Source organism: Carassius carassius, chromosome 15 (genome assembly GCF_963082965.1).
Source record: "Carassius carassius chromosome 15, fCarCar2.1, whole genome shotgun sequence".
In the NCBI taxonomy this organism is placed as follows: Eukaryota; Metazoa; Chordata; class Actinopteri; order Cypriniformes; family Cyprinidae; genus Carassius; species Carassius carassius.
This window is the reverse complement of record NC_081769.1, coordinates 13,868,219-13,885,080: the sequence shown is the minus strand read 5'-3', so window position 1 is coordinate 13,885,080 and position 16,862 is coordinate 13,868,219. Positions and strand designations below refer to the sequence as shown.

At 36.7% G+C, this 16,862-nt stretch overlaps 1 protein-coding gene across 1 annotated transcript in view; it reads right to left on the bottom strand.

The window, feature by feature from the left end:
- chn2 (chimerin 2) overlaps positions 1-15,915 on the bottom strand; it is a 51,446-nt gene extending 35,531 nt beyond the window's left edge. Inside the window, exon 1 of the mRNA XM_059567486.1 lies at positions 15,443-15,915. Within this exon, the coding sequence (XP_059423469.1) occupies positions 15,443-15,491 (49 nt within the window). The 5' untranslated portion in view covers positions 15,492-15,915. The remainder of the gene's footprint in view (positions 1-15,442) is intronic.
- Positions 15,916-16,862: the final 947 nt, after the last annotated feature.

Here is a 16,862-nt window from a genome sequence, read left to right as displayed (position 1 = left end):
CGTCTTCTGTTATGTGCTACGAACATGTGTTAAAATAACCATCTCTTGTCAGCTTGTTCTCACTTAACACGGTCTATGATATTTACTGTCAGGTTAGAGAGTGGCTGTGGTCCAAAGTTATTATATTGTTACATCAATGTGAAGTTGTTCGGTAAGCCGTAATGCGCATGGCTGACAACATAATCCTTCCTGTACAATCCCCTCAGGGATGTACATATTTTAACACTTCTTTCATTTAGTTTCCCTGCTCAAAGACAATAAAGTAAAATACACACAGACAGACAGACCCCTGTTATCACGAAGCAGCAAATGTTTTTTGTTTGTTTGTTTTTTATTGAAAATAATGGGCTTTCAATCAATTATACATTTTAATGAAATTAATAACAACATATGCATAAATTAACCAAAATGAATCACAATTAATTGCATATTTAATTATCTAGTTGCATTTGAACTTGGGGAGATTAAATAGAGTAATAATCTTTTCCACGGTTTCACATATCAAAGGAATACTTCATCCAAAAATGAAAATGCCCTCTGGTTATCCAAGATGTGCATGAGTTTGTTTCTTCACTGGAAAAGAATTGGAGAAATTTACAATTACATCACTTGCTCACCAAAGGATCCTCTGTAGTGTATGGGTGCCATCCGAATGCGAGTCGAAACAGCTGCTAAAAACATAATAAATACACACATAATTCACATGACTTTAGTCCATCAATTATTATCTTATGAAGTGAAAATCTGTTGGGTATATAGGAAACAAAGCTATCATTATTGGCTTTTAACTTTAAACCATCACTTCCGGCCAAAATATGAATCCATCATCCATAATAAACTTCCTCCAGTTAAAAAAAAAAAAAAAACCTTGTCCTCTCACATCAAAATCCACCAACATATTTGTTTAGAACTGTTTTGGACTGGAAATTGTGCTTGATCTGTGCATATCTCTCTCCTAATTCAGATAAGGCAACTTTTTCACTGGCGAAAACGATATTATGGATAGACGATTCATATTTTAGCCTGAAACAACAGTTTGAAGTTAAAACTTCTTTATGATGGATTTGTTTTTTACAAAAATACAGGCTTTTCATTTCACAAGACGTTTACTGATAGACTGGACACATATGGATTATTTGTGGATCATCATGATGTTTTTAGCAGTTGTTTGGACTCTCATTCTGCCGGCACCCATTCACTTCAGAGGATCCACTGGTGAGCAAGTGAAGCAATGATAAGCACCTCGTATACACCTTGGATGGCCCGAGCATAAGTAAATTTGAGATATGAAATAAATACAGCTCCATTCTGTATAGTTTGTAAATTTGGTGTACATTTGTCTCAGAAATGCTCTTCCAGCGTATATCAAACATCAAATAACATTATGGCAAATGCTCTCTAAATAGGGTGCGATAAATGAATGGTGAAGCAGCACTTAATGTAAGTAAGTCATTTCTCTAAGAAATGCAAGTTAGAGCCTGACAGGGTTCAAATGGCTGTTGAACACACAGTCTGGATATGCAGGTTCATTTGGATACATTATGCATACTAATCAGAATAGCAGCCCTGTACTCCCAGAGAAGACCATTTAAAACAGAAGAACACCTTGAAACAATATTTTAATGCAAATAACTTAATTACTGTTAATTTAACATGTTAAATGTGTGCGCAAAATTGCTTAAAAAAATTAGATGAAAGTGATGTGACATACAGCCAAGTATGGTGACCCATACTCAGAATTCGTGCTCTGCGTTTAACCCATCCAAAGTGCACACACACACCGTGAACACACACCCGGAGCAGTGGGCAGCCATTTATGCTGCGGCGCCCAGGGAGAAGTTGGGGGTTCGGTGCCTTGCACTAAGTCATGGTATTGAATTAATCATTTCCTCCTGAACAGCTCTGTAAAAAAATATTCTACCATCTGAGCAATTTAAGCTTGAAGTACCAGTGCAGAGCATGGGTTTGGGAATTCTGCAGTCAGCACAGGTCCAGCTACTAAAAACCACACTGAGTGAGTAAGGAGCCATTCACATAGGGCATGTTTTTAGATCCAAAAACTGTTTGCAGGGGTCTTGATGCGTTTTAAATGCCCATATTATGCGTATGAACACAGACCAACAAAAATGGCACAGACTAGACAGCTGTGGGCTGTCCCTTGTGAAAAAAAGCACCTCAACATTTAAATATTTATATAATATTTATTAAATTAAAAGCCACATACTGTAAGTGTACTTGGAGAGAACACACCTTCATGACAGTTTCTTAACACTTAAATTCACTTTGTAATAATGTTCAAATAAAGTTTTTACTTTAAAGGACATTGTAAATCATTATGTGTTTATCTTTTTTCATGCTTTACAGAAGTTAATATATTTTAAATCCACTAATTTGCTGCTAAAACTGCATTTTGCAATGTCAATTATGCTTAATAATGTTTATCAGTTGATATATGAATAAGTGCATGAACATCCAGCACATCATGATATAATTTTTTTAATTGACTGGCAGCCCTAAACATTCATTTATTATTTATGAATTATTATCGATCCCACAGTACACAGTATAAAATCTGTCAAACAGATCATTCAATTATTCACCTGAATCATTCTCTGAAGTCCAAATACAGAAGCCTGAAAGGATCAATAGTAAAATAAATAAATAAAACAGGATTTTCAGGAATAAATCACAACAGTTCCTCTCATTGCTTTCACAGTCTAGCCAGACAGGCTTCTAGAAAATCAATATTATTACATAAAATAGACCTGACAGTAACTATGCAAACCCATAAACAGAAATTTGACAATAAGACAAAGATGCATGTGTAAGAAATAAACTAGATTGTGGTGCATCAGCATTTCCTCATCCAAGAAAGTACCTGAACCTCTGATGATTCAAGGAAAGTCTAGCAATGACACACACATTGTGTGTGTGTGTGTGTGTGTGTGTGTGTGTGTGTGTGTGTGTCTGAGTAGAGAGAATAGCATTAAATAGCCCTGGAAACTGTGTGAAAGTTCAGAATGAGTAAATGTGTGATCTTGTGTAAAGGCAGAAGAAGATCAAATAAGAAAGATAGACTGGAAAATAGTAGCAGTAGCAAAGTGTCTTTGAATGCATAAATCAATGTGCGTTTTTTCTTCTTCCCTGAATACGTGCTGGTCTCTATGGATCCATGTCTTATTTCAGGCACTGTCTCTTTTACTGTCAGCACTTTACTGCGGCCAGTCAGCATTTCCTCCCTGTCTACACGCTCACAAGCAAACACAAGCTCAAAGTCCAAAACCACAACACACACAGCGCTCCATCCATACCAGTTACAAGCAAACATTCAACAACTGTTAAACAACATGGGCTCAATCTGTATATGTCTTCTCAAATATGTTTATAGAACCACAGGTGAAAAGCACACATAAAACTGAGGTGTCAAGCTAAGGTACCCATTATGCATTGACTTGGAAAAAAGGCAATCGCTATGCTGGGCCAAAATGAATGGATTGCATGGTTTGAGGCTTTGGCATGTGCTTGCAAGGAGAACATTTAGCAAAAACATCAAGCGATTTAGTCCTTTTTCTTCCTGGAAGATGATGATATGGCGAAGTTTAAATGTTGGCTGAGGTTTGAAGTTAAGTTTTGCTGGTCTCAATCCTTTGTTATTCATGAACCAGTGTAAAGCAAAACATTTTACATGCAGACAACAGTGCATGATACATTGTGAAGGAACAATGTAAATATTTTAAGAGATAGTTCACCAACAAATTATAATTCTGTCAAACCTTGCCTCTTCTGAGATGAGTCTGTGTGTGTCCACCTCCAGGTCCAGTTTGGTGTGTGTGTGAGCCTGTGTGTGTCTGAGTCTGTGTGTGTGAGTGTGTGTGTTTGAGTGTGTCAGTAAGTTTGTGAGTTTGAGTGTGTGTATGTGTGTGTGTGTGTGTGTGTGTGTCCATCTCCAGGTCCAGGTTTGTGTGTGTGTGTGTGTGTGTGTGTGAGCAAAATTTGCAACAAGAAGTCTGTGGGGCAGTCATAGCATAGAAAGTGTAGCAATGGCATAGCAATGTAGCAATAGCAATGTCTTTAAAGGGATAGTTCACCCAAAAATTAAAATTCTATCATCGTTTACTCACCCTCAAGTTGTTCCAAACCTGTATGAGTTTATTTGTTCTGCTGAACACAAAGGAAGATATTTGGAAGAATGTTTGTAACCAAACAGATATCAGTCCCCATTGACTACCATAGTATATATTTTTTCCTACTATGGAAGTCAATGGGGACCGAGATCTGTTTGATTCTGTCATTCTTCCAAATATCTTCCTTTGTGTTCAACAGAACAAAGAAACTCATACAGGGTTGGAACAACTTGAGGGTGAGTAAACGATGATAGAATTTTCATTTTTGGGTGAACTATCCCTTTAAGGTATCTGACACTAAGTGTTGGCAATGGAAATGTGTACTTGTCACTAATATATGATATATTTATGATATATACATTATATATTTATGATATATACATTATATATATATATATATATATATATATATATATATATATATATATATATATATATATATATATATATATATATATATATATATAAATTTAACTTAACCCCCCCACCCACCCCCGGTCCCCAAACACCACACCACCGCAAATAGAATCTAATTCTGTGGGAAACACTGCCATTGGTGAACAAGTAATATACTGCCTCTAATAAAGATACAAATTCATCATGGATGACCTAAGGGTGAGTACTTTTTCAGCTAATTTAATTTTGTGGGTGAACTACTCCTTTAATTGGCCCAGTGTCCACTTTACAGTATTCAAGTGAGATGGATTAGCTTTCAATCCGTGTTTATGTGAGCGTATGTTTGGATTAGAATGAAGTTGTATTGTCTGTTGGAGCGCAGGGGTGCTGGCGTGCTGCAAACAATACAAAAAATGAATTATTCTTCAGTGGCTCATTTGGAAAATGTGATTTCTTTTGGTGATCTGCCAGGTGCTTTCTTTTCACTATCGCTGGATCTAACAGAGAGCCTGGAGAACATTGGAGGAGGAAACTTCAGGGTCAGGAGGTGCAGACAGCCTATTCACAAAACACTCCTGGCTACTTGCAGTATGTCAATTAAAAGTGAACAAAAGCTTTGAAAAGCCTGAATAGGAAGAATACTGCAGCAGTGCTATTAGAATGTTGAAGGTTGTGGTTTGTGAAGGCTATGAAAGGATGTGACTGAAAAATACTGTACAATATCAAACTATACTGCATCTTTCTTGATTAGACTCCAGAGTTGCTGCCGTCCTCAGGAGAAAAGGATTTTAATTAAGCAAATTTCCTGTCTGAATGCTACAGGCAATCTGTGAGGAATGCCTGCCATTACTGAAAAAAGAGACTAGATTAATCTGATTACAATGTGCCAAGGACAAACTGTTGGAGATATGCTGCAAAAGCTCTTATCATATTCAACTTCTCCATAGCGCTATAGCACAGGCATCCATTTGAGGTAATATTTTACAGGCTGGGTAATGCGAAATGTCACTTGCTGTTGATTTCGGGCTGGAGCAGGAACGATTTGGTTGCTTAGAAGATTCTGAAAGCGTTAAAGCTGCTTTGAGATGGAAAGTTGGACGACTATCTGCAGCTCACACACACCCTCACAGCTCCCACTTTCTTGGGCAAACTCTTATCTTTCACACAAATTAAAGCTCAGCGGATGAGAGGGAACAGGCTTCCTTAGGCCAAAACACACATAGAAATGCAGATGCACACTAGCAGTACTTCAAATGAACACCCCGTCTAAAATATCTGCATGCAGAGGAACACGACCTTAGTAAAACCTCATGACAAAATACACTTTCTATCTAATCCCAACACACTCACATACACACATACACTATCATCAAATTACTTTCTATACATTCTGACTTATTTTTAAACTGATATGATTTCTAATGCTTACTGCTAAACACTTGGCTGGTCCCTACAGTGTGTTTTCAGGTTTACTGTCCTTGTGAGAAGTGTATCCTTGTTAACAGCATTTACAGGGCCATGGCAAAAAATTTATGTTAGCCTTATGTGAATGTTTACTGAATGTGAGGAAATTAAAAGATATACTGGCAAGAAACATCTTTTTATCGAGCTGTCCTCGCTGGTGGCAAGCACTGTCTGATTCACAAACATGGTTTATGATGGTTTCTTTTTAGTGAATCAAAAATATAGGCTGAATTTGGAACAGGACACTAGAAAATCATGCTATTTAAAGTTCAGCAATACAGCACGATCAGTGTGATTCACAAACAAATGACTCTTTTAATGAATCATTAAAAAGACTGATTTGAATCAGTCTTAATCCTTCAATCATCTTGAATCCATCAGCATTAATTATCAACATTTTACTTAACTACAGGATATTATTATTTATTTCAGTTATGGAAATAAGGCAGACTGCTTGTCCACATATGAAAACGTTAAAGGAACATTAAGTTAAACATTAAACTTTTTGGTAATAAATGAACAAATTTAGCTATTATTAAAAAAAAAATTGCATCACAATTTTGTTAATTCAAGAACAAAACTTTTTTCCTTACGCTGTCAGTGAATTTTGCGTAAGGAAAAAAGATTTCCCCACACAGACATTATATTGGGTTTAACTGACCTTTCGCAAAGAGTTTGATTGACAGGCAATCTGACCAATCATAATGATGAATCTGGCATTTTGTCCGACAAACCAGACAGAAGAGTAGATTAACATTGGTGGACTCAAACTTGAAAACTTGGATGTACTGATGCCTTTCCAGAGTTGAACTTCTGATGTTCACTCGTGTTTATTTTATGCTATAGCTAGTAAAAAGGAGGAGATGATCGATTCATGTGCCCCTTGAACTGAGGCACTAGTGATCGGTCATGACACATTAAAGAACCACAAAAAAAATCTTAAACTGATTTATTCAATGACACAGATTCAGGAACAAAACACCACTATTTTGTTTTAAGATGCAGAATGGTCCTACTTTACACTGCATGTAAAATGGAAATTACTTATAGTAAAATTTTATTGTTGTGTCAAGTGAAGTCTAGATGTGTAAAAACCCCAAAAGAGTTATGAAGAAAACACTGCCTGTAGAGACATTTGGTACCAACAATGTCGGCTAAACCGTAACCACACACACAGCAGTCTGTTTCAGTGAACACACATGTGAATATGCAATACACACACATTTAGTGCTGATCCAGTGTTTTCGGGGACATGTTCCAGCTCCTGTGGGGAGGCCATCTGTACAGTATGCTGCTCTGGAGGAGCTGGGGTATATTATATAGACTCTATGTCTCTCTGAGGCACAGAATGCAAACCCACACATCTCTTCCACTTCACACAATGAGCTTAAAGAATCTGAGGATTCTGTGAAGACGGGAACAGAACTGGCAAGAAATGCAGAGAATTTTGTGACTATGTGTGAGACGAGGCATCAGACGGAGCAATCGTGAGGGAAGGCATGATGAAGTGTGTTTATCCTGTAACACTGCATGCAAGTGAGGGTGGGTTTGGGTATTTCCCTGTAAGTCTGTATGCCTTTGTTTAATTGTGTGTGTACACATACAAGCACATGTACTCTTGGAAGCCCCTCACTTCTGATTAGCAAAGGAAACACTCACACAATATCATGTAGACAAATGGTATACAATGTCTGGTCTAAAATGCATTTTATTATAGTCAAAAACTGCCCACTTATGAAGGAAGAGATAGTCTGACTGACATTTTTAACCATCCAGATTGTTTGTTGTGTTGGGTGTATATTAACTGTAGTGCTTTCTGTAAGCCAAAACCCGGAAACAAGTTAGCAGTTATACTGAACAGGAAAATCATCTACTTATTAGTCTGCTTTTACAGACCCATTGTGTTTAGAATTGTGCTTTTGCAAACTATTCTGATTCACACTTTTCAGAAAAACTGTTTTTAAATAAAGACTAGAGAGTTGTCAGAAGCTTAATGGAGGTGACGTTGGAGTCATATGACAGTGGTGTAGTTTGTCAAGCCTACATTTAGAATTTTACTTATGGCAACTGTATTTAGGCCTCAAATTTAACAGAAATCGTGTTCATTTATGAAGGTTATTATGATAACCAAAACATGAAAGAATCAAACTTTTGTCGGTCACATAATCAAAAAATCATCAAAAGTTTTTGTTGAAGGAATGAAAGTGGTGTTTACAAGCATGACGGTCAAACTCCTAAAAAAATGTTTTTACTTGTTTATTTAAAAATGATTATACAATAATATTGAAAATATTTTTTAATGATAATACAATAATATAAAAAAAATTTTTATCTATAAAAATAGTCACCATAATTATAGTTATTATTTTTTTATATAAAAACATATTTGTTATATTATTGCATAATCATTTTTAAATAAACAAATAACTAAAACTTTTTTAGGAGCTTGTTTGTAATAACTAATTATTATTATTAATTATTATTATTAATGAAACTACTCAATAATAATGTATTGGAATAATAAACAAATAATAATTGTGATTTAGCTGTAAGAATTTCTGTCCATTAAACAAAATTTTGAAAATAAAACCTAATATTGTATATCATTTTTCAGTCACACTTTAGTCTTGGCACCAATACTCACTATTAAATAACTAACTACAACTTTTCAATAAATCTCAATAAATGTATTATTTGCTGATTATTAATATTTAGTAGGGTAGTTGTTAAAGGGATAATTCACAAAAAAATGATAAATGTTATGATTTACTCACCCACAAGCCATGCTAGGTGTATATGACTTTCTTCTTTCAGACAAATACAATTAGAGTAATTTCTAAAAATGTCCTGGCTCTTCCGAGTTTTATAATGGCAGTGAATGGGTGTTAATATTTTGAAGCAACTATCCCTTTAAGTTTAGGTGTGGGGTAGGATTAAGGGATCTAAAATAAATATGGTCATGCAGAATGAGGTATTAACATGTGCTTTAAAAGAACTAAAAAACAGCCAGTTTGCTTGTAATATACATGCTATATATACATATACATACATTTTTTTATGTATTGATATGATATATACAAACTGCCTCAAAATAAACTTTAAAAGATTTGATTCTGCTAAAACTGACAAATGTTTGTGCTCATCTTTCAACCCGACTTAAAAACACTACTATAAAGCCCTTTAAACACGTTCTCCAGGAAGTTGTAAAGCCAGTCAATCAGATTAGAGGTTGCCAGATAGAGAAAGTGCTTTCCAGTTTAGTGTGCAAAATCAGATGGTCAGTGAACAGATTGCTGGGGGTCAGTGTGCCTGCTATCTGAGATTACACACATATACACACACACACATGTGCACATGTACATTACACAAGCACAGAGACACATTGGTTGCAGGGAGATCCACTGTTTGGTAATGTGATGATTCCAGAGGGTGGTGGATGACCATGGGTTCTCCACAGAGGCGATAAATAATAAATGCAGAGACACAGGAAGAGGTGAGCATTAAAACTTTCTTCTCTCCTCTGGTTCCCAACAATACTCCATCCACCAATAAAACTGCAGGCTTAAATAAGCCTCTTATTACACTCAGACTTACTGACTGTAAAACTACAGCAGGAATCACATGAGAAACCATGGAAACTATTAAGATGACCACTAATGAACAGACCATATTACACTGGCTTCTGTCAGAGACGAAAGCCTTTAAAAACAAGATTATAATAATGAGAAGCTTTCCGAAGAGTGAAGGAGAGAAAGTACCACTTTGGGGCCAGTAAGTGATGTGCATGCCTCATTTACCATCTCTGTCATCACAAGCTGAGGTTCCATTCAGTCTTTCACCCCTTCATTCATGCTTTTTTTAGCTATGTGCAACAGCTTAGTACAGACCTTGAAAAACCAAGGTTCTTTCATTTGACCGCCGCTGTGACATTTAACCAGACTGTCTTCAGTTTAAGAGTGAATTTGTTCGCATGAGTTCTTCTATTCTCTTTTTCCTTAGCTGTTAACTTCGATGTTAAACAACTCCAGAACTAGTAAGAACAGAGCTTGTCCTCATCTGATGCTGCCTGAAATGCAAAGAGGCAGAGTAAAAGGACACACAATCGCTGTTCTGAGTTATCTCTCTTGCTGTTTGCTTACCAGAGCTTTCAATCATGTGATCTGTTCCTGTTGTAGGACTCGCATTCACTTCATCTCAACTCCAGTGAACCAGAAGAACACAAAAAACAGACATAGCTTTCAAGATGACTATGACTAAGCACAGACGTGCAGTCAAAATGAAATCAAAAAGGACCATTTTGGGTCAATGTTTTGGTCCAAATCTACTAATATATTCAAAAATTTAAAGGGATGGTTCATTGCACTGGTTCAAAAAGTGCACTGTATCAAATGATTCAATGTATAAATACACCTGATATAAAGTGGGACCGCACTTACTTTAAAAAATACTACCGACCTCAAAACGTGGTAATGTATGCATATATAAGCATTTTTTATACAAAATATGCAACGCATGTACACGGATACACTGTTTATGTTTAGATCAAAATGTAAACAATGTAAAAAGTGTGTTGGTGACAGAACAGCATACATTATTTACGTATGTGATACTCTCCAAATCGGTGAGGAAGAGACTAACTTTTGAATAAAGTCATAATTTTTATTTTATTCCGCACAAAAGTATTTTCGTAGCTTTATAACATTACAGATGAACCACTGATGTCACATGGATTACTTTAACGATCTCCTTGTTACGTTTCTGAGCCTTGGTCATGTAAGGATTCTTGCAGTCTATGGGAGGGTCAGAAAAATCTCAGAATGCATCAAAAATATCTTAATTTCTCTTCTAAAGATGAACAAAGGTCTTACAGTTTTGGAACGACATGAGGGTGAGTAATTAATGACAAAATTTTCATATTTGGCTGAACTATCCCTTTAAGTAATGGTGTGTTCAAGATGTAACAAAATTATGTTCTTACTTATTACTTGATGATTAAACAACATAAGTCATATTCCAAAAGTACAATTGTAAATGCCGCTCCACTATGACTTTAAAAGAATGAACCCCCTTGCAGATTCATACTGTAAGTGCACAAGTAGTCTTTTAGTAAGTCTCATCCGAAGCAGCTTACTAAAGTGCACTTACGGCCAATGGTCAATGAAGAAGCTAGTTCCTCCTTACTGGGATTAAACCAGCAACTTTCTGGTCAAGTGCCCCAAGCTTAAACCAACACCACCCTTTCAGATTAAAAGAAATCAAATCAGCACAGACCCATGAAATCACCCATAATTTCAGCTTCATCATTTCTGAAACACTCACAAGCTTCCAGCTCTGAGCTGCAGCCCCAGTTTTCCTTTAGGGAAACATCAAAGCTCGAACTGGCCTTTGAAGTCAGAAGAGCTGAGCCGAGCGGCATCCATCTCGCCGGTCTGCCCTGCATTTGTTTACAGCTCTGTTCTTGGGTAATATAAAGCAGAACGTGCATGTTACACGCACCCAAACTAGATGAAACAAGGTTTCTGGCAACAAAAAAAAAAAAGATTCTAACATAATGATACTCCTGTGACAGACACGGCGAGGCTGGTAGAGGCGCGGTATATGGCATCCGATGATTACACCGGGGGCATGGAGCTAATGACAGTTCTCCGTACCACAGGCAGAAAAGACTCCCCGCCTTCTGCAGGCTTCGTGGCCGCAGTGCACTTCTGCTTTTTCAGCAACATGCATGTGAGATAATTTTTTTGGGAATGGATGGCGACCACAGAGGGTCATGGCTTGGACTGATCCCTTTACTGGATCTCAAGAGCACGTGGCTTGGTGTGGAGGAGAAGTCGTGGTTCTGTGCGTCTGCATTAAGAGTTACAGCAAGCAAGAATGGAATTAGACAAACCCTCTCTTTTTCCTCTCCCAAGGTCACTATTGAGCTTTAATGGAATGAGTGCCAACATGAAAACGGTTCTTCTTTACACACCCATTCAACAAAGCTTGTTATTTGAACTGGTACTCCCTTGAGACGTGTACTGTCCCTCAGATCACACATCCCTCCTTCTGTTCTAACAAACGCAATGCCGAGCGGCACAGCATGAGAACAGGGTGTTGACATGCATTTCTGTGTGGGAGTGGTTCTGAGCGTGTTTCCAACCTTATCTCTCCTTACACTTGTGATCGGTGTATTTAAACACCTGCACACTCTTTTGTGCTTCTCACACCTTCAGCCAACCTGACGCTTTTTGCTCTGTTTTGTGTCTTATGGTACTTTTGGGGATGTGGTTTCCCTTCCACCCAATGTTTGTTTCTTATCTAAGGTCACAAAATGTAAATGAGTCACTATATACACTGCTGTTAAAAAGTTTGGGGTCAGAGTGATTTTTTCAGTTTTTTTTTAAGTAATTAATACTTTTATAATGTACCTAATAGCTATCAAAATGCTATTCTTTTGAACTAAAAAGAATCAGGACAAATGTATCGTAAGCAGCATCACTGTTTTCAACATTTGCCATAAGACATATTTTTGTAATCTGTGTTTTAGATTAATTTCCAAAGGATCATGTGACACTGAAGACTGAAGTAATGGCTACAGAAAATTCAGCAGTTCTTTTATAAAAGACATTTCACAATATTACTGTTTTTATTGTATTTTTGATTAAATAAATGGCAGAGAAAAACCTACCAAACCTAAACTTTTGGACACTAGAGTAGCTTACATGGTGAAGATTTAAATGTGTAGTGGGTCAGTTTGGTACCTGTGTCAAAATACTGTATGTCAAAGGTTTTGAAAAGTAACACATAATTGCATGTGAAGGTTAATATTTGACCGTCAAACTTCCTTACACGTAATAATGCAGCTTAAACACTACATGACACCCAGCTAGGAAGATGACAGGTGATTTTAAAAGCTCATTTTCAACATCAATAATTTCTTGGGGATAATAAGATCAGTATAATAGAAAACCTTTCGAGTGAATAAAACAGAGACAGGAACAGCTTTTAGGGTAATTAGATTTCATCACACGCCTATGAAAACGTTTGATGAGTCATTTTAGAGGCAAAAAAAAAAAAAAAAATCTGAGATGTTGGGATTTAGGATATATATGCCTGTTGTAACCTAGATCCCTTGAGACAATGGGTGGGAAGTGCATTTGTACTGGATGTGTCCAAACCAGTTTTTGGTTCCCACGTTACAACATGTTGAAATGGACACAAAAACCCCCAAACTTGTTGTTGTTGGCATTACTGCCAGTGATTTACTTGGGATATCAAAAGTTGACACTGATGACAAACAATGCTGACATTATACTTTTGCTGTCATTCCCAAACTACACATGGGTCATTCCACGAAATGAGTCTTTTCTGTTTTAAAAAGGTGACTGCATAACTGTAAACATCCTGACAGAAAAGTCTTAATTGTTAATAAACAGTTTTCTTTTTCTAAATGAGTCCAATATTAATAAACTGACTTCTAAAGTTGTGGTGAATTGGAAAAACAAAAAATATTTTCTTCCATATTTTGATGTACATCTGAGTGGATTTAATTTCAAAACACAATGTTAATAAATTGCATTGCATGTAATTTCAAGCTAAATTTCTAAATAAAAATGTGTCATGATATATGCTATAAATGCACATGGTTCATTTACAGTAACAATTAGCTAATAGCCTTGTACTCAAGGTCATGACACTACATGCAGATATTTTCTCAAATACTTTTAAATAATCTGTTGTTTATTGTACAAAATCATGGTAACATGACCAATTATGTAAGGTTTTTTAATAAATCTCACAAAAATATAATGCAAGGCAAGTTTATTTATATAGCACATTTCGTACACAATGGTAATTCAAAGTGCTTTTAATAAAAGAAAGTAAAAATAATCATGAAGAAAAATAATAACAAAAATAAAACAAGCAATTTAAAACTTTTAAAATGATTTAAACTTTTAAAAACAGTTAGAAAATGATTTTACATAAAATAATAAAATAAAATAAAAAAACAGTGAAAATATAGTGCAATCAGTTCGGACATTGCACAGGGCTCATTCAATAAATGCGCAGCTAAACAGATGGGTTTTGAGTTTAGATTTAAATGTGACTAGTGTTTTAGCACATCTGATCTCTTCTGGAAGCTGATTCCAACTACGGGTGGCATAGTAACTAAAGGAGGACTCCCCTTGTTTTGTGTGAACCCTTGGTATTTCTAACTGACTTGATCCTAGTGATCTGAGTGCTCTGTTAGGTTTATATTCAGCGAACATATCTGCAATATATTTCGGTCCTAGGTCATTTAGTGACTTATATACGAGTAAAAGTACTTTAAAATCAATTCTAAATGTAACTGGAAGCCAGTGTAAGGACTTGAGGACTGGTGTGATATGCTCAGATTTTCTGGTTCTAGTCAGAATCCTGGCAGCAGCGTTCTGGATGAGCTGCAGCTGTCTAATGGTCTTTTTGGGAAGATTAAAGATTAAAATAAAAATAAGATTAAAGTTATATTATAATTTATGGACTTTATGGTAAAGGGCTTAAACATGACTTTAATAATAATAATAATAATATAAATAAAAAAATGCTTATAGTTCCACATTTCAATGCATGCAGTAACCAAAGCTATGGTTCTACATAAAATTTCAAAGCATGCAGTAACCAAAGATATAGTTCTACATGGGAAGTCGAGAGTTTGACTCCTAACCATAGGGTTGTGGGTTCGAATCTCGGGCTGGCAATAACATGACTTAGGTGCCCTTGAGCAAGACATCGAACCCCCAACTGCTCCTCGGGTGCCGCAGCATAAATGGCTGCCCACTGCTCTGTGTGTGTGTTCGTTCGTTCACTGCTCCGTGTGTGTGTGTGTGTGTGTGTGTGTTCGTTCGTTCACTGCTCCGTGTGTGTGTGTGTGTGTGTGTGCACTTTGGATGGGTTAAATGAAGAGCACGAATTCTGAGTATGGGTCACCTACTTGGCTGAATGTCACTTCACTACATAAAATTTAAATGCATGCAGTAACCAATGATACTGAAAAATTTGTTATTTGGCATTACAATTCAGCACAGCACATTTCTGATTTGTAGTTCCCACCAGTTATCGTGATCAAACTAAAGAGTATGTTTATGCTAAAGATTCTGTTTATCATGCAGGTATATGATCAGATAGAGGTGGCCTTTAAAACTCGTGCACAGTGAGTGTGACATTACACAACCATCTGCTAGCGTGCACTGGTTATAGCAACGACTGCATGCTTTTGCAAGGAAGTCAAAGGTGGGTCTAGTGGGTCAAGAAAAGGTATGACACACATTTATGCAGTGTTCTATCCCGTCTGATTTAATTACATCCAAAACCACAGAAATTAAACTGCCAGTGCCAACCATCTCCATTCTGCTATCGTCTCGCCAATTGCTTGCTTACGGAGATTCCCAAACAAAATAGTCCTGTTTGATTGTGATTCATCAGTAGGCTATACTCACCCGAAGAGACGGAGGAACCCGACAGACTCGAGTTGCTGGACGCTGCCATCGCGTCTAATTCACTGAATCTTCCCGCTTACTGGTGTCTGTTAGGGCTTGACAGCTCATCCATCTCAGTCTCTGCTCTCCTGACCTGTCTTCAGCTCTCCAGAGTTCCCCCTAAACAGCCGATAATATCCAGCTGTGAGCGTCAGATCAGACGGGAGTCGCCAGCGCTGCCGCATTTACAGACGCGCGTGCGGCAGCAATAGAACCATATGATGAAACTAGTTGAGACAACCTCACATATACGTACAGAAAATGTGACAACTCATTTACTCTTCATCGTCATGAAAAGCAGAATTAAAAAAAAAAACTTCCCGACCGTTCCGTGTGCTGTCAGTGCCAGTAGGTTTCGCCATATTTAGAGACAGGGATTTGACTGTTTCGGTTCCATGTGCCACTTCAAGGCTCGTAACAGACACACAGTGTGTGTAGAGGCGAATCCGCCTTCTTAAAGTGGAAGAGACGCGCGCGCATTCCTCCTGTCTACCTGAGCATGCTGTACTTACATGACTCTGAGCTGTGTGCTTCTGTGACCATATAAGAAAGTTGCGTTCCTTTTGCTGTTCAGAAATGTTGCATGTTTAAAAATTATGGTTTTACTGTGCTTTGACATGCTGCAAAGCTATCATGCGCAAAATGTTTGTTTTTGAGGTTTGCCTTAAGGTTTGTAACCAGCATTTGAAATGTGTTTAAATACAGTTTAAACCAATCATTTCTAACAATAAACATAAATTAAATAGTTTGAGGACATGCAGTAAACTGCTAAAAAAACATATATATACTTATATTTATTACCCATCATTATGTTTCTTCTTGGGAGTCACAATTTTAAAGGGTTAGGGCACCCAAAAATGAAACTTAGCCTGTTATTTACTCTATATATGACTTTCTTCTTTCAGACGAATCTAATCTGACTTATATTAAAAATTGTTCTGGCATAAGCTTCTAAACTCATTGCAGTGGGCAGGTGTCCAAAACAAATTAAATAAAGTGCGCACATCCATATTGAAACTGGGGTGAATAAAGGCCTCCAGTGGCGAATATCCATATAATATCTATAAAAATATCCATATTTCAAATGTAATAAACACTTTATCACATGCACCATCTGTCATACGCAGAAGCAGCTGACAGTTCTCCATACGCGGAGAGAGAATAAAACAAAATGCTGGTCATAAATTAGAAGTATGCGTGCTTTATTTAATACGGAGCACCGCACATGACATGCAAGAAATATAATAAATTTATAAATAAATTGTGCGCACAATTTACTAATTCTTTCCCTCAATGTACTAAAACATGCACACGATTACTAATGCATTCCCTCTATTTACTATTGCGTTGAATGAATTAGTAAATCCTGCGCACAATTTAT